Source organism: Suricata suricatta, chromosome 17 (genome assembly GCF_006229205.1).
Source record: "Suricata suricatta isolate VVHF042 chromosome 17, meerkat_22Aug2017_6uvM2_HiC, whole genome shotgun sequence".
NCBI classification, from domain to species: domain Eukaryota; kingdom Metazoa; phylum Chordata; class Mammalia; order Carnivora; family Herpestidae; genus Suricata; species Suricata suricatta.
This window is the reverse complement of record NC_043716.1, coordinates 25,566,125-25,584,605: the sequence shown is the minus strand read 5'-3', so window position 1 is coordinate 25,584,605 and position 18,481 is coordinate 25,566,125. Positions and strand designations below refer to the sequence as shown.

The 18,481-nt window shown below is 35.0% G+C and overlaps 1 protein-coding gene and 1 long non-coding RNA gene across 2 annotated transcripts in view; one reads left to right on the top strand and one right to left on the bottom strand.

The window, feature by feature from the left end:
• Positions 1-18,481, top strand: part of VMP1 (vacuole membrane protein 1) — a 126,398-nt gene that overhangs the window by 45,293 nt on the left and 62,624 nt on the right. The window contains exon 6 of the mRNA XM_029926782.1: positions 12,138-12,305. Within this exon, the coding sequence (XP_029782642.1) occupies positions 12,138-12,305 (168 nt within the window). The remainder of the gene's footprint in view (positions 1-12,137; positions 12,306-18,481) is intronic.
• On the bottom strand, positions 1,524-4,783 carry LOC115281456. The gene is made up of 3 exons (XR_003904321.1): positions 4,624-4,783; positions 1,735-1,793; positions 1,524-1,624 (listed from the first exon to the last, which is right to left on the bottom strand). It is a non-coding gene; the product is annotated as an uncharacterized LOC115281456 (long non-coding RNA).

Sequence of the window (18,481 nt, the reverse complement as noted above, 5' to 3'; positions counted from 1 at the left end):
TTAAACTCATCCATTTGCCAAAAAGATGATCACATCTCTCTTCCAGTCATAATATTAGACTTAACGTGATGGTTTATAAGAGAATATAATTGTGCAAGTGCTTGAGTGGTCTAGAAAACCATGAAGGGAAAAAGAACAAATTTTGCATGACAAGGAAAATGAGGAAATTGCCTCCAAATGAGCTGCCTGATGACAGCAAGATTTAATTCTAATTTCATGCAGTAATCGTTGATGTGTGCAGTTATTAAATACTGGTTTTTACAACATTGCATTCATTATGAGAAGTAGGTAATTTATGGATTAAGCTTAGAGCATTATAAACAGTTGGGTTGCTTTGGTAGCCACCTTAGAATTATTTCCCAGTACTAGAAAAATATGATTCATAATTCTGTAAACAACCGGGTTAACAAAAACAGGAACTTTGGTACTTGATAAAGAGAAATATATCTTGGGCATGCTCCTTAACGCACGTACATTATTATTCACCAAGTTATAAGACAAGCAGATGTTTAAAGATCCATTTGTATACTGCATGTGCCATTTATGATTTATTAAGTTTATTCTACTTAACAGTAACAGAGAAATGAGTCCTTTGACAGGAATTTACAAGTCTCAAATATGCGAACAGCTGTGACACTAGGTGGAGCAGTTTTCTGGACAAAGCCGTTAGAAGCCCTATAGTCCTTTCAAAAAACCCCAGTCTTTGAAAAAGAAATCTAATGAGAATAACTATCAACAATAATGGTAAAAGGCACCCAAATATTGATCTGTAAATAGAAGGCTGACTCGACACTACAGATAACTTTTCCCTTTGGCATGTATATTTTAACCATTGAATTCCTGAGTGGGTAGGAGAGTCACATGTTGCAAGCATTAGAGTTGCTCTGTCTAGATGTAGTTGGGATATAGCAAAGCTTTGAAACAATTCACCTGTACATTGGGGAATATATTGGGTTTTATTAAAAGCTACAACATCAAGGCATTATCATCTGAATAGTATTAATGAGTCATTTATTTAATATGACCATTATAATAGAAAAATTACTTTCATTGTTATAAAATAAATATAAAGAAAGTTAGTTATGAGATATTTGCCTTTGTGTAAGATTCAGAGGCCTGTTTCTGCTTTTTTTAAAATATCTTTTATGTTCTTTTTATTTATTTTTGAGAGACAGGGAGAGACAGTGGGAATAGGGGAGGGTCAGAGAGAGAGGGAGACATAGAATGTGAAGCAGGCTCCAGGCTCTGAGCTAGCTGTCAGCACAGAGCCTGACGCGGGGCTCGAACCCACGAACCGTGAGATCAGGACCTGAGCCGAAGCCAGACACTTAACCGATTAAGCCACCCAGGCGCCCCGCCTGTTTCTGCTTTAAGGTTTAGAATTATTTCATAACAAAAATATATGGTAATAATTGTATATTTTAAAATATGATTGCTTTTGAATATTTATAGAACCTTTCTGTATATAGCGCCCTGTTTTCTTTAATAAACAAGTGCTTTATAGTATGTACATAGTACTTTATTTCATGCTACTAAAAAGCTGGTTTTTTCCTTAGGTGTAGACATTTCTTACACTTTTTGACTATTGGCTCTTTAATGCCTGAAGTAAATGTTACTTGGAAAACTGCATGGATTGAAATGAAATAGTGAAGTAGGTTCAGTATAAGAGAAATATTGTAGTATTGATTTAATGCTATGAGGTACAAGAATTCTTTTAAAAAATTGTTAACCAACCTCTTCACTTTTTTCTCTGCTTGACTCTGCTTCATGCTTCATTACTCACCTGTCTATCCCTGTATAAGACAAAAATGAGGGAAGACATTGGCAAAAGTAGGATTCTGGTACAACTGGATACTGCTCGGTATAGGTCGAATGACTCTGGCTATAAGTATGCAGTGATTCAGGGCTCTTGCGGGAAGACCAAACAGGCCCTTCTTAGAAAAGGTCTGTTTGCACTTTTTTGATGAAGGCATGATCAGCTCTTCTCCCTGCCTTTCCCCAAGGAGTGACTCATCCATTAACTCTTATGAGTATCACCACATCAGAAGAAGAAACCAAGGTCTCCAGGACAGTAGGGCCAGGTTTTCACAAAACAAAAGGGGGATGCATAGACTGGCTTACTTCCTTACCTTCAATCACTGTTTATTAATGTATACTTTAATGAATGTAAAGAGATTCAGTTTAGCTGAAATCTGTCCTTTGGGTATATATTTTAAACAATTTATAATAACCTTTTTCTTTTTTTTTAATGTTCTTTATTTATTTTTGAGAGACAAGAGAGAGACAGTGGGAATAGGGGAGGGTCAGAGAGAGAGGGAGATACAGAATGTGAAGCAGGCTCCAGGCTCTGAGCTAGCTGTCAGCACAGAGCCTGACGCGGGGCTCGAACCCACAAACCGTGAGATCATGACCTGAGCCAAAGCCAGAAGCTTAACCGACTGAGCCACCCAGGCGCCCCTATAATAACCCGTTTCAAAGTTCTCTATAATATGTGGTTCACTTCTCTTGAACTCTTAAATCAACTTTATGATCAAAAGTTGCTTAGGTTTAGAGAAGGTAAGTAAAACGTGTGGGGGCGCCTGGGTGGCTCAGTCAGTGGAGCATGGGACTCTTGGTCTCAGGGTGGTGATTCAGACCCCATGTTGGGTGTAGAGATTACTTAAAAATAAAATCTTTTTAAAAAAAGGAATAAGTAACAGATTCAGAACAAACCCACATTAATGCTCAAACTACTGCTTTTTGACATTATATATACTGAATTTTATATAGAGTGACCAGAGTCTTAACTTGCAAAATTGGGACTTCCTCACAAAAAGTAATGTGAACACTCGTTAAGTTTTTCAGTGCCTATTGGAATCAGTAACTTTATGCTTCAGCCTTCTAGAATGATTTGCTATACGCCATAACCTTAGGTAAATTGTTCTCTGACTGTGATGAGAAAAGCAATGATTAAAAGAATTTGAGACATAGAATTCCTGTTTGCAAAAGCATTTTAAAGTCTCTTAAAAGTCAGACTTAAAGAAAACAAAGGCTTTGTAAGTTGTACAGACAACCATTTGTCATCTTTCATTTATTTATCACCCAGATATTCCTAATGAATCACATCCCAGCCTAACCACTGACTCCTTTTGTGCCTTAGTATAAAGGAGTATGGCAAACAAATGCTTTCCCAGTGAATCAGCACAAGATTCTTGATTTTATTACCTTTGCCCTAAACTTTCCAGACAAAACTAATTGGAAATTTTGCCTTTGGGATCTCACTTGACTTCTGTGTACGGATGATGGATTGGGCTATGAATTGACATTACAGATGTTGTCCAAACAACTCTAGTCATTAGGAATGTTTTATCAGTTCTAAGGGAGTTGCCTAAGGTGGAGGAATATCTGTCTGTCTGTCTGCTTATCTTCCTTTCAAAAACTCCTATATACAAATACTTATATGCTGGTACTTAATGTGATATCATATTCTTCATCTGGGTTGATAAAGAATTTGGCTAAATAGGCTCACAGTTAGTTGATATGACCATTTTAGGTTTTTTGCTTTTAAAAAATATATCTGCAAAAAGGGCCCCTAAATAAACCCAACAGTAAAGTTCAAAGGCAGAAAACTTTTTTTTAATGAAGCAGCAGTGCACATACAAGTCTGTCATTTTACTAGTATAATTTTTTCAGAGCTGTGAACACCCCATTCCTTTCTTACAAAGATCCTAATTTGTGTTTGTGGTTCTACGTCGCCTTTCTCAGAGCTTCTGTAGGTACATTATTATCTGGGCGCTACTTACAACTTGACCACCATTTTAGGGTGTTTTTTGGTTGTATAATTTCAGGCATGATACTTTTATCTGTTTAGGACAATTTTTTTAAATTCTAAATTTGTCTTAGAACTTTTGGCATATTAATTCCTGAAGTTAGAGTACAAATTGATCTCATAGAATTGTCTCTTGTTAAATTTTCAATCACTCACTAAAACTTCCCCTTTTATACTGCTCGTGAAAGAAATTAAGTGGTAGAAATTTAACTTTTAAAATTTATCTTAAAAGAATATTTTAAAAGTTAAAACACTTCTACAAATGCATATATCTGCTCTTATAAGAAATTTTACCCCCACATTCACTATGATTTTGCTCTCACCCAGACATACTATTCCTTGGCCAAACACAACATCGTTCATCCTGGACAAGGCAAAATTATTATTCCATGATCAAAACTTTGGAAAATATAATGCAATACATCTCATGAGACTAGATATATGAGGCTTTGAACTGAAGCAAAACCAGATGTCTGATATGTCACAATAGCTGAACTATCTTATTGCTGTGACTTCACCTAGAATAACTATACTAGATTATCGGGGAAAAAAAGAGAAAGAAAAGAAAAAGACCTAAAACCTGCCACTTGGATGAGACAGTCATAAAATTTAACCTCCTTAGCATTAACGGGAACTTCATTGACAGTAATTAGGAACTCTCAGGGTTTTAAGTATAGTTAATGAATGTTACTTGTGACTTGATCTCTAGGGAATTTATAGAGCTACCTGTGCTGGGGAAAATAATAGTCTGGGCTAGAGAGAACTGTGTGGCTTCCTTTGGTTACCACCACATAGGTTAAACATGCGACACTGACCTTAACTGCAGAAATTAGCCTTTAGCACCTTCATGTGCCACTTTTCCTGGAGTAGTGCTCCTTATGTTGATCTTTACATTGCTGCATGGCACATGCTTTCAAATACACTGAGGCTTGTTTTATACCAGATCATATGGTCATCAATACAATTGATGGCTGTTCCATGTGTTCTTAAAAAGAATATGGATTTGGCTATTGTTGGGTGGAGTGTTCTATATTGTTCAGGTCTTCTGTATCCGTACTGGTTGTCAATTTAATTGTTCTGTCAACTAGTAAAAGAAGGATATTGAAAATTTCACTTGTAATTGTGGATATTTATTTGTCCTTTCAGTTCTGTCAGTTTTTGCTTTATGTATTTTACCCTGTAATTAAGTGCCTACATATATCTCTCTTCCCTAGAATTAGCACTTTTATTATTTTGAAATGTCCTTATTCATCTCTAGTAATATTCCCTACTGTCAAGCCTACTTTATCTGATATTAATATAACCACTCCATATTTTTTTATGATTATTTCAAAATGGGTTATTTTTTTTTCATCTCTTTATTTTTTTTACTTTTGGGTCTTGATGTTTAAGATGGACTTCTTGCAGGCTACCTGAGTGGCTCAGTCAGTTAAACGTCTGATGGCTCAGTCAGTTAAACGTCTGACTTCAGTTCAGGTCATGATCTCACAGTTTGTGGGCTCGGGCCCTGTGCCTCGGGTTCTGTGTCTACCTTCCTTCCCCTGTTCACGTGCTCTCTCACTCTCCAAAATAAACATTTTTAGAAATTTTGTAAATAAGTAAATAAAATGGGCTTCTTGGAGTACCTGAGTAGCTCATTCAGGTCTCTGACTCTTGATTCTGGCTCAAGTCATGATCTCACAGTTCATGAGATTGAGCCCTGCATCAGGCTCTGCATTGGCCTCACAATACCTGCTTGGGATTCTCTCTCTCTCCCTCTGTCTCTGCCCTTCCTCTGCTCATGCATGCTCTCTCTCTCTCTCTCTCTCAAAAATAAATAAAAATAAATTTAAAAGAAAAAGAAAATGGTCTTCTTATAGGTGGCATGTCTTTAATCCAGTCTGACACTTTTTACCTTTTCATTCATATGTTTGGTCAGTTTATAATTAATTAGTTAATTATCAGTGTGGTTGGATTTAAGTATACCCTCAAGCTGTTTGTCTCACTTATTTTTTATTTTGTCCCACCCATTTTTTATTCTTTTTTTAATCTTTCTTTGGATGGAGCATTTTTAAAATATATATAACTTAACTGCTCTGCAATAGTATATTCCATTTTCTCCCTCCCATAATGTATGCTGCTGTTGTCATATATTTTACTTCTATATGTGCCATAGTTTTTACTTCAGACCACTAGTTATTTTTGAAAAGATTATTAATGAGGAAAGATCTTTTATATTTTTATTGTTCTTTAATACTTTGTATACATTAAGGTTTTCATCTGGTATCACTTTTCTTCTGAGAACTTCCCTTAACATTTATTATAGTCCAGATCTGGTACAGCAGATTTTTTTTTTTTGGCTTTTGTTTATCTGAAAATGTTTTTATGTTATTTTTATTTTGGAAATATATTTTCTCTGGATTCTAGATTTTTTTCTTTCATTACTTCAGAGAAGTAATTCCATTGTCTTTATATTGCATTATTCTGATGAGAAGTGTTATCTATATTTCCCCACAGTTACTTTAACTTTACCCCTCCAGTTGTTTGAGATTTTTCTCATCATTATTGAGTTAATAGCAATTTGATTAGATTGTGATTATGATGATTTTCAGTGATTGTTTTATTTTCTTTGTATTTATCCTGACTCAGGTTTTTTGAGTTTCTCCGATTTTTGAGTTGATAGATTGATACTTTTCATCAAACCTTACATATTTGGCTACTGTTTCTTTAAGTATTTTTCTGCACACACTGCTTCCCACCAACACACACCTTCTCCTCTCTTTCTGTGATTCCAATTACATGTATATTAAACTGGTTGTTATTATTCCACAGGTCACTGTCATTCATTTCTTTCATAGCCTTTACTCTCTGTATCCTTTAGTTTGGATACTTTCTTATTGCCCTGTCCAAGTTCTCTAATATTTTCTTCTGTGGTGTCTGTCTATAATCTGTTGATAATCTAGCCAATGAATTTTTCCATTCAGATATTATCTTCAGGTCTAGAAGTTCCATTTTTTATACTTTCCATTTCTTTGCTTGTGTGTTTGTGTTTTCCTTTTTTTATTATTATTATCTTGAGAAAGACAAACAGTGTATGTATGTGGGGGAGGCGGAGAGAGAATCTCAAGCAGGCTTTGCACTGTCAGTGTAAAGCCCAACATGGGGCTCAAACCCACAAAACTCTGAGATCATGACCTGAACCAAAACCCGAGAGTCAGACACGTAACCGACTGAGCAACCCAAGTACCCCTATGTTTTCCTTTAAATGAGGTATCAGCAAACTTTTTTTTGTCAAGGACCATAAAATACATATTTTAGATTTTGTGGACTATAGAATCTTTCAGAGCTATTCAGTTTTGCCGTTGTCACACAGAATTAGCCAGAGATATTTGTAAGTGAATGGACATGGCTGTATTCTTTGAAACTTTTTTTTAATAAAACTAGTGTGGGCCAAATTTGGCCTGTAATTTGAAGGTTGCCAACTGCTGCATTAAATCCTTGAACATATTTGTATTTGCTATTTTTAGGTTCTTCTCTGCTAATTCCGTTATGTCTGACATTTCTGTTTCTATTGACTAATGTTTCTTCTAGTTATGGGTCGTATTTTCATGCTTCACAGATCTAGTTTTTCCTTATTGGATGCTGAACATGTAGTATTAAAATTGTTGATTTTATGGATTCGTTGTCTTTCTTTGCAGAGCATCAGTTTTCTGTTTTGGTGGGCAGTTAAATTACCTGTGGATCAACTTGATCTGTTAAGGCTTTAAAAAAAATGCATTATGGCCTATCCGGAGTAACTCTTACTCTAGGCTCTTTTTAGGGTCTTCCCTGAATGCTGAGTCTCTGCACTCTAGCTGGTTGAAGTTCAAGTATTTCCTAGTCCTTGTGAACTCTAGGAATTGTTTAGCTTACAACTCCCTGTTAGTTGCTTTCCCAGCACTTGTACTTTGCCTGGACTAATGGAATCTTACCCTAGCCTGCAATGCAGCTTTGGATATCAGAGTCTCAAGGGGACCCAACTCAGCGAGACCACCGTGCTGGGGTTTTTAAAATTTATTTATTATTTTTAGTAATTTCTACACCCAACGTGGGGCTCAGACTCACAACCCTGAGTCACATGCTCTTCAGACTGAGCCAGCCAGGCACCCCAAGACCACCATGCTTTGTTTGGACTCTTTCTCTTTGAATTTTGCCATAGACATGAAATATATCTACAAATGAAAAGCCAGAGCCATTGTAGGGTTTCCTCATTGCTTCTCTCAACAGTCAGAAATCATACACTGCTGATGGTACAATGCCTGAAAAGAATTGTTCCATGTGTTTTGTCCAGTCTCCTAGTTTACTGTAGGTGTAAAAGTCTGTACCACTTACTTCGTGATCTGAGACAAAGCCCCCAACCAAAGGCCAGGATCTCTAACCCATAGATATCGATATCTAAGTGCTCCCAAGACAGGTGTAACCTCCTGCTCAGTACATTGTTGGTTTTTCTATGTTTCATCATGGTTCTGTCCAGATAGTGTTTCTACTATAACTGTTTGTCTTTATCCCTTGGTTTTTCATTTAACATAGTTAAAATAGTTAATATTTGATACATTGCAGTAGGACTTGTAGCTTTTAGAAAATAAAAGTAAAATTGAGTTTGAATATGTGTAACCTTTAAAGATATTTTAATCAAAACAATTTTTTAGTCTTGGTGTTTGGATTTTTCATGTAAACTAATACTTATTTCATTCAACTCAATTATATTTAGGAACCATCAGGCTATGATGTTAAAAAGAGCTTGTGAAGTTTCCTATAATTAACATAGTTTAAACTAAAATGTCAAGGTACAGACTAAATGGGCTTTTGAGAATGAACAAAGGACAACAAACTGAGTTATTTGTGTCCATTTTGTGGGAACCACATCTGCCTCAAAGGCTGATTAATGATGACTTATTAAGTGTGGTTATGGAAAGTATATATCAGTTTAGTTGTGTGAATGAACCATCCTTTCTTTAGGGAAATATTCTCATCAGATTGCCGAAATTTTCCCTTTTTAGAATTACTTAAAATTGAAACTATGAATAAGTCTTTTATCTTGTTGGGTAATGTGTTTGATCTGTTGAGGTACATATTTTATATTTCTAGAATAGAAATATAGTTTTTTTTTCTTTCCTATACATCCCAGGAATCTTACTGTTTTACTATCCAGGACAGTTAAATTTTGTTCACTTAGATTTCATTTATAGAGTCAAGAAGTAAACTGTTTCTGTATCTTACCGGGGGCAGTTTGTGGGAGTATCATGGGCAAACTCTTGAATTTCTTCTATTTTACTTACTGGCATCATATTTTTCTTTTGTGTTTTTATACATTATACGTGGAAGTTACAATGTTTTTCTTTAATTACATCTGATACTTGGCTATTTGTGTCCAGTAAGAAATTTTTCACTATTATTCAATTATTCTGAATTCCACGAACTTTAAACAGTTTTTTTAAGAATCACAACATAATTCTTTTTCCCCCCAACTATGAAGTCTCTTGTCTGCATGTAGTATTTGGAGAAGCAGTTGTGGATTTCATGGTTAATCATAACTTTGAAGGAAAATGTGACTACTCAAAAGCATTTATATAATTATTCTTTTAATGTAAATATTATTCTATGAATTTCTGTGGATGAAAACTCAAGAAAAAGAGACTAAAAATTCACATAGATTTTTTTGTAGTCAGAAAAAACTAATAATTAATTGATTCAGTGCTAAGTACAGAACTTCATCTTTTAGGTTTTATATGAACACATAATTCCAGTTACATATAGGGATAAATGTGGCTAAGATTTATGAGTATATTTTTAGTATTAACTTAAAAAATTTTGTTTTAAATCACCTTTTATCATAATAGCAATAGTTCCTTAGTGTTTTATTTTCATTGTTGCATCTTGTGCACTTTTGTCTTTGAGCCACAAATTCTTTTACCTTATGCTTTAAGAAGGCTCTCAGGGCCTCTGGGTGGCTCAATCAGTTAAGCGTCCGACTCTTGATATAGGCTCACGTTGTGATCCAGCGATAGTGAGATCAAGCCCCACGTTGGGCTCTGCACTGAACATGGAGCCTGCTTAAGTTTCTCTCTCTCCTTCTCCTTCTGCTCCTCCCCTGCCCCAAATAAATAAACTTTAAGAAAAGAAATTAAGAGAAACTTTCTTGTATACAGAGACCACTTACTGTATGTGTGTATGTTTATAGAGAGAGCTAGAGAGGATAAAATTATATTTTTTACATATTAGTACATAAAAGTTTATATTATTTAAAGCATATAATTAAAATTTTTAAATATATTTTATTTATTAGGTATTCTACAAAATTTTATTCTACAAATAGAGTATTTTTCTTCATATAACTAATGGCTAGTACATTTTGAGGGTTTATTTTAAGAGGGTTCTTTATAGAAGTTGACTGCTTTAAACCTTATGGTATCCCCAGAATGTGGATTCTGAAGGTGTTTGATTATTTCCATTTTATAGATTAGGAGAAGACTTAGAAGGTAAGTGACAGAGACCAGAACCTAAAGCAGAACAGTGGCTCTCGAAGTTACGTTTATAGTCCCTAGGTCTAGAGTATACTTCAAATACTGACAGCTGTGTGTTAGAGCAACGTATTAAGAATGTCCAGTGTTTAACTCTGATACCTCATGAGAACTTTGGAAATTATTGTTCGATTTTAATTCACATATTTGATAATTTTTGGAGCTGAATAAACCTATGAGTCTAATTCTGTTGCCTTGCAGAAGAATAAACTGAGGCCCAGAATAAAAGTTAAGTGACTTTGTCTAAGGTTATTTAATTCCTGGGGTGCCTGAGTAGCTCAGTTAGTTAAGCATCTGACTCTTGGTTTTGGCTCAGATCATGATCTCATGGTTTATGGGTTCGAGCCCTGCATCAGGGTTTCTCTCTCTCTCTCTCTCTCTGTCTCTGTCTCTCTGTCTCACTCTCACTCTGTCTCTCTCTCAAAATAAACATTAAAAAAAAAAGGTTGTTTTCATTCCTGACCCTTAATTTACTGTTATCCCCATGGTTCCTAAACCTAGCCTCTTAGAGAACCTAAGCTATTTGAAATTTTAAAGGAGCTCGTTTAAAACATACAAGTTCCCATCCCTTCCCTATGCCTAGGGACCCAGGAATCGTGTATTTAAAAACTCCTGAGTTTGTTCTTTTACAGACCCCTCACCTTGGCATGCGTGTGCACTTGGGAACCGTTGTGTTTATTAAGCCTTTATCACACATCTAATATTAATCCACTTTAACCTATGTGATTATTTTTTTTTATATTTATTTTTTGGGAGAGCACAAGTATGGGGGGGGGGCAGGGGAAGGGGGACAGAGGATCTGAAGCAGGCTCTGCAGTGACAGAACTAACTGCAAGATCATGACCTGAGCCAAAGTCAGACACTCAACTGACTCAGCCATCCAGGTGCCCCAGTTTGTAATATTTTTAAATAAAGGCACAAAGCAGCACAAAATCTCCCATAGAAAATACTGCTTTAAAAGAAAAACTCAGGGGTGCCTGGGTGGCTCAGTCAGTTGGGCCTCCGACTTCGGCTCAGGTCAGATCTCACATTCGTGGGTTCGAGCCCCGCGTCAGGCTCTGTGCTGACAGCTAGCTCAGAACCTGGAGCCTGTTTCCGGTTCTGTGTCTCCTTCTCTCTCTGCGCCTCCCCCTCTCATGCTCTGTCTCTCTCTGTATCAAAAATAAATAAAACATTTTAAAAAAATAAAAAAAAAAAGAAAAACTCACTGCTATTGGTTCCACAGTTTTATTTTGTTTTAAGACCTCTTATCTTTGGGAAAGATAAGTGTAGTTACTTCACCAACTGTTTTTAAGTAAGGACAAAAAAGTGGTATTCTCAAATCATGCCTAAAGGAATAGGCCACAGGACGTTTTTATCAAAGGGTATAACATTCTTACAAATGAGAATATAGATTAAAAAAATCAAATAAAGTCAGAAATCATGTGGTGTTGGGGGAGATTGACTATAAAAGGACACCAGGGAAATTTTTGTAGTGATAGAAATATTCTGTATCTTGATTGGTTGTGGTCATACAGTTCAATATATTTGTCAAAACTCATTGAACTATATACTACTTAATATATATAAATTATACATCAATAAATCTGAATTTAAAAAACAAGCTAGGAAGAGATTCTGAGGATAATTTTTCCAATTACCAACTGCAACTTGAAATATGTAGTTAGATTCTTATTTAGAAGCTAAGATTTTTCTACTTGTGTATAGTAATTAAGGTACTGTTAAAATGGCATGTGTATTCCTTTTTCATTAATATTTCTCATCAGAGGTTTCTCATATTTGTTTTATAGGGTCCACATATAGCTTCAGTTACGTTAGCTGCTTATGAATGCAATTCAGTTAATTTCCCTGAACCACCTTATCCTGATCAAATTATTTGTCCAGATGAAGAGAGCATTGAAGGAACTATTTCTTTGTGGAGCATCATCTCAAAAGTTAGGATTGAGGCCTGCATGTGGGTAAGATGTCCATTTTCGTATTTGTCTAAAATTAACCTCACTATTTTGATGCTATGTTGTACCTCACTGAAATTTAATGCAAATGTATATCCACATAGCAAGTCAATAGACAATTCATGAAGTCACCAGTTATCTGCTTTAGAGCTTCCCCTATTCGTGCACGACATTCAGAGTAAGGCGTGAAGCCATAGGTACGACAAAGCAGTGGATGCTGAGCAGACAGCAGGTGGGAAAAGGAGCATAGATGATACAACTATACGACTTTGCAAAATTTTACCAGTGTTAATATATTTGATGAACACATACAAGTGGTTGTATTATCAGTCCCAGATCGGTAAATATATGTCTCTCTCCTAGATTCAGATACTCTGTGTTTATTCTTAGAGGGCTTACTTCATTTTCTGAGTTGTTAGTAATACTGAAGTAAGGTCGAATATTTCTTTTTTTTAAATTTTTTCTAACAGTTTTATTTATTTTTGAGAGAGAGAGAGAGACAGAGCATGAGCTGGGGAGGGGCAGAGAGAGAGGGAGACACAGAATCTAAAGCAAACTCCAGGCTCTGAGCTGTCAGCACAAAGCCCAATGTGGGGCTCGAACCCACAAACTATGAGATCATAACCTGAGCTGAAGTCAGACACCTAACCGACTGAGCCACCCAGGTGCCCCAGGTAAAATATTTCTAAATAAACCAAGCTTCACTGTAGTGGAGGTATCAGACTGTATGGTTGTATATGGTGATCTTGTTTTCAGTTGTACCAATTATTCTTTTAATGGTTTGCTAAAGTATATTTTGGGAAGCTTTTGTGCTATATATTCAGTGGCAGATTATTTTAATCCATACAAAGCATTATTTTTTTTTCTGTATTTTTTTTTCTGCCTATATTCATTCAAATGTGTATCACTGAGGAATGGTTCATTTGCTAAAGACTTTCTGTTACCCTTTGAACATCTTTTGTCATTTGGATTCATTAACTTATATGTTCCCTGGGACTTTTTTCCCCCCTAACAGTGTCTTATGAAACAAAACATATGGAACAGATCACTTAAAAAGCTTAACTAAAATGAACATGAATCCTATACCCACAGAAGAGGGAAAATTTTCAAATACATTTATTTAAATGTTAACAAGTATGTTGTGTGTGTGTTTTTCAAACTATTGTCTTTGTTTTTAATATAACTTATTTGTCAGTTATATATATCTGTAACCTAGTATGTTGTGTTTTAAAAGAATTATAGGGGAATGCCATTTTTGAATTTGTGGAATATGAAAGACAGGAAAAATTGTCGTATTTCCTGTTGCTCTTTTATAAACACTGGAAACAAATCTATTGTACTAGTTGCATATGTTTTATAAATCTGACCACATTAGTCTTTTGATGAAAATTTTTTATTAATATAACAGAAGGTACTTGGAACATGCTAGAAAAGAGACCATGTATATGGATTTTGGTTTTCTGTTTTGCTTTTGTTCTTTCACAAATGATTTACGTGGCTGGATTAACGCTGATGCCAACAAAGAAAAACTTCCATCGCAGCTGGCAGTGATAACTGTCTCCTCCAACCCCATAGTTCATATTGTCTGAAGTGTTCATTTGGCCTGGCTCCACGCATGCCTTAAATTAGTTAACGTGACTAGTGTAGTGGCTCACTTTCCCAAGTAAACTTTAAGCTCCTAAAAAATATAGACTATACCTTAAATTTGTTGCCCTCACAGCAGTCAGCATAAGGCTTTGCACATAGTACAAGAATATTGATTAAGCCTGATTGATTGGCTGAGTGCTCTTCATATTTCCTTTTTTGAAATTGTCTTTTGTAATGTGTAAAGTGTAGCGCATATCAAGTTATATTTAAATTGGTTCTTGTTGTTCTTGATATTTATATGGATAGTCCTTTCAACAAAAGGTGCTGGGAAAACCATATACACACTCAGAATAATAAATTTGGACCCTTACCTTACATAAAAATTAACTCAAAATGCATCAGAGATCTAAACTTATGGTCTAAAACCGTAAAACTCTTAGAGGAAAATGTAGAGACAAATCTGCATGATGTCAGATTTGGCCATGGTTTCTTAAATGTGACACCCCAAAAACATAGACAACAAGAAAAAAAATAGGTAAACTGAACTTCACTAAAATCAAAACTTCTTTTATATCAAAAAAGACTATCAAGAGAGTGAAAAAATAACCCACAGAATGCAAGGGGATGTTCATAAATCAAATATCTGATAAAGGGTTAATATCCGGAATGTTTGAAGAACTTCTACAACTTAACCCAATTTAAAAAATGAGCAAAGGACTTGAATAGACTTTTCTCCAAGGAAGATATACAAATGGCCAATAAGTGCACAGATTCTTAACATCATTTAGTCATTGGGGAAGTGCAAATTCAAACCACAAGGAAATACCCCTTTGCTGTTATTCTTTTAAAAAGAAACCAAGTATCAGGATGTGGAGAAATTGGAACTCTTGTAGATGGTTGGGAATGTAAAGTGATTCAGCTGCTGGGGAAAAGAGTTCAGTGGATTCTCAAAAACTTAAACGTAGAATTGCCATATGACCCTCCTCTAAGTCCACTCCTATATAAATACCCATAAAAAATGAAAACTGGGACTCAGGTATAAGTATAGATACTTGTACTTCACTGTTCAGTAGTATTATCCACATTTTCTTTTTCTTTTTTTTTTTTTTAATGTTTATTTATTTTAAGAGAGAGAGCACAGAAGGGGAAGGGGGGAATCCCAGGCGGGCTCCATGCTGTCCATGCAGAGCCCAACACTGGCTCAATCTCACCATGAGATCATGACCTGAGCTGAAATCAAGTACTAGATGCTTAACTGACTGAGCCACCAGGCGCCCTCCACATTTTCAGAAAGGTGGAGACAACCCAGTGTCTCTCAACTGTTCATGGAAAAAACGTAATATATACATCTAATGGAATATTATTCACCCATTAAAAGGAATAAAGTTTTGAATCGTGCTACAATATGAACCTTGAAAATGTTATGTTAAATGGAATAAACCATTACGTAGACAGATACTGTATGACTGTACTTACGTGAATCATCCAGAACAGTCAAATTTGTGGCACCTGAGTGGCTCAGTCAGTTAAGCGTCTGACTCTTGATTTTGGCTCAGATCATGGTTTCATGGTTGGTGGGATTGAGCCCCACATCGGGCTCCGCTCTGACAATCTAAGAAGCTTGCTTGGGATTCTCTCTCCTCCTTTCAGCCCCTTCCCCAGGTGTTCACGCACACGCTTTCTCTCTCTTTCAAAATAAATAAACTTTTTAAAAAAGTATAAATAAAAATAAAATAGAAGAGTCAAATTCATAGAGGCAAGAAGTAGATTTGAAGTTACCAAGGTTGTGTGGAATGAGAAAGTTAATGCTGAATGGGTGCAAGGTTTCCATCTGGATGATGAAAAATACTGGAAATAGATAGTGATGGTGATTGCACAACATTTTGAATGCAGCTAATGCCACTTAGTTTTATATTTTAAAATGGTTGAGTGGAATACAGTCATAAAATGTGCGTACTTGCTGAGGTTGAGAAACTTTGATGTAGAGTGAGTCAGCCTTGATTTTTATAGTTTCACCTTTTCATAAATGAGATCCCATTTTTGTTCACACCCATGTTTTGTTCAAGAGAATGTCTTGCTTGATTAAAAACTCGTATCTTATTTGTTGCTTCAGATTTTGTGTCTCCCTCTCTCTGCCCCTCTCCTGCTAGTGCTCTATCGCTCTGTCTCTCAAAAATAATAAACATTAAAAAAAACTAAAAACAAATTTATCTTATTTGAAATTTTTATCTTTTATCTGTACTTTGCAAAGTAATATGCCTTTACAGACTTCACTATCATTATAAAGGTACTGAATCAAAAATTCAATTAAAATATGAAGTACATCCAATTATAGGATAAAGACCTTACTTTCAACTCGTTTATGTAGGTCTTTAGTGCATGCTAAAATGAATTGTTTGATACTGTTGATCGTTAGTTACTTTTCTTCAATTTGTATCTTTTGATCTTCCATAATTTGTATCACTGATGCAAAGCTTTACAAATTTTCTTTTCACTCACGAATTTCAGTGATAGTTATTATGCATCCAAGCACCAGAGATTCGGAGTGAGCAAAACAGTCTCATTGGAGCTGTACATTCCAGTGAGGGAAATAAGTATCATGGAATGATGCATAAATAAATATCATGGGAAAATTGTATAAATAAATATGAAGGAGAAATCTGTATAACACAGGAATTTTCCCTAGTTTATGATTCAGGGAAGATTTCCATGAAGAAGCAATGTTTCAGTTGAGATCTAAGAATAAGTGGGACAGCAGGGCAGGGGTAAGCACATGTGTGTTGACGTTTAGATAGAGAGCATCACCTTTTAAGGTCATGTATTTGTTAAGTTCATGGTTAGGAAGTGATTATTGTGATAAAATATATATAACGCAAGTTTTACCATTTTAACCATTTTTAAGTACACAATTTATTGGCCTTAACTATATTCACAATGTTGTGTCATCATTGCCAGTATCTGCTTCCAGAACTTTTTGTCATTCCCAAACAGAAATTCTATACCCATTAAAACAGTAACTCCAGAGCCCTCTGTTATCTCTTTCCTACTTTCTGCCTCTTTGATTATGTCTATTCTAGATACCCCATCTAAATTGAATCATGTAATACTTGCTCTTCTATATGTGGCTTATTTCACTTGGCATAACGTTTTCAAGTTTCATCCATGTTGTAGCATGTGTCAAAGCTTCATTCTTTCTTGAAAGCATTTTGAAACTGACTTCAAGGGAAACTGGAAGCGAATTTTCTCTATTCACAAAAAAGTCTTGATAATTTTACCAGAATTGGTATTATTGTTTCTTAAACATTGCTGTAAGAACCCTGTGTTTCTCAGTGGTTTTACGCTTACCCTCCTAACTTTACTGCATTTAACCTCTGATTTATGTTTGTAATTGGAATATGTAATAGAAAATTTATTTTATTTTAAAAAACTGTTAATAGATAATCAAAACTACCATCCTATCTGAGAATCAGCATATATAAAATATTCTGCTCTCCAGATTTTTATTATTAAACTTATGATTCACAACATGGAAAACTAAAATGCTGCTGATTTGCTTGTGAATCTACTTGACAAAACTTTTTAAAAGCATGAAAATTCAGGAATTTTCTCCTCCCCTAAATCTTTGAATATATTGATACTTCAGGAAGATATTTCCCTCCTGGTTTTGCATATTTTGAGCATGTTAAAATCTCCAATTCAAGAAGCAGAGATTTCAAGATAATCAGTTAATACGGAGCACATGGGTCTTAGAAGAGCTTTCTGAATTATTGCTTGACTAAAAACTACTTGTCTCTTTCTTTTGCAATAAGGAAACCAGCTATTTCTTCCCCTTAATTAAGCCTAGGCTGACAGTTTTTAGAGTTCCACAGTTCTGTTTTGGTTTTTTTGTTTTGATTTTGCAAGAATTATAAAGTTGTTTTGTAAGAATCATGAAATTATGAGACTTCAGTACCTAATCTGAGATAAAAAAAATAAACTTCTGTGTCTAGTATATAATGTGTCCTGGGGGGCCTGGAGACCTCTAGATGACTATATTCCTTTTTTATCTATTTATGTAAAAAGCGGAATATTGACTCATGGTCACCATTCTTATTTCTTGGTAATGTGGGAAAACATGAGCAGAATTCAATGATAATGATAAATATGGTCAACAAAATATAAGATAGTATGTAGCTCTTAATATCATTTCAGACCATTATTACTTCCTTTTAACTTTAAGGAAACTTGTCATGAGTTTGAATCATGTGATTGCTTTCAGAACTATTGAACATTTGAGTTAACAGGTTTTAAGAGAAGTTCATGTTTTGAATAAAATGTTGCAATTAACTTCCTACTTTTTGTGATGGAAAAAAGTTTAAGTACAGAGAATTATGTAATTAATTTATTATCACCCAAACTCATTAATATTAATTCTGGACTAATATTATTTTATCTGATCCCTCCTCTGTAGGCTCTCCACTATCTTGAGGCATATCCTAGATAACATATGACATTTCATCTATAAATATATCAATCTTAAGACTTAAAACATTATCACATCTAAGAGAAATTAGGAATAATCTTTTCAGATCAGCTAACTAGTTAATGTTCAGATT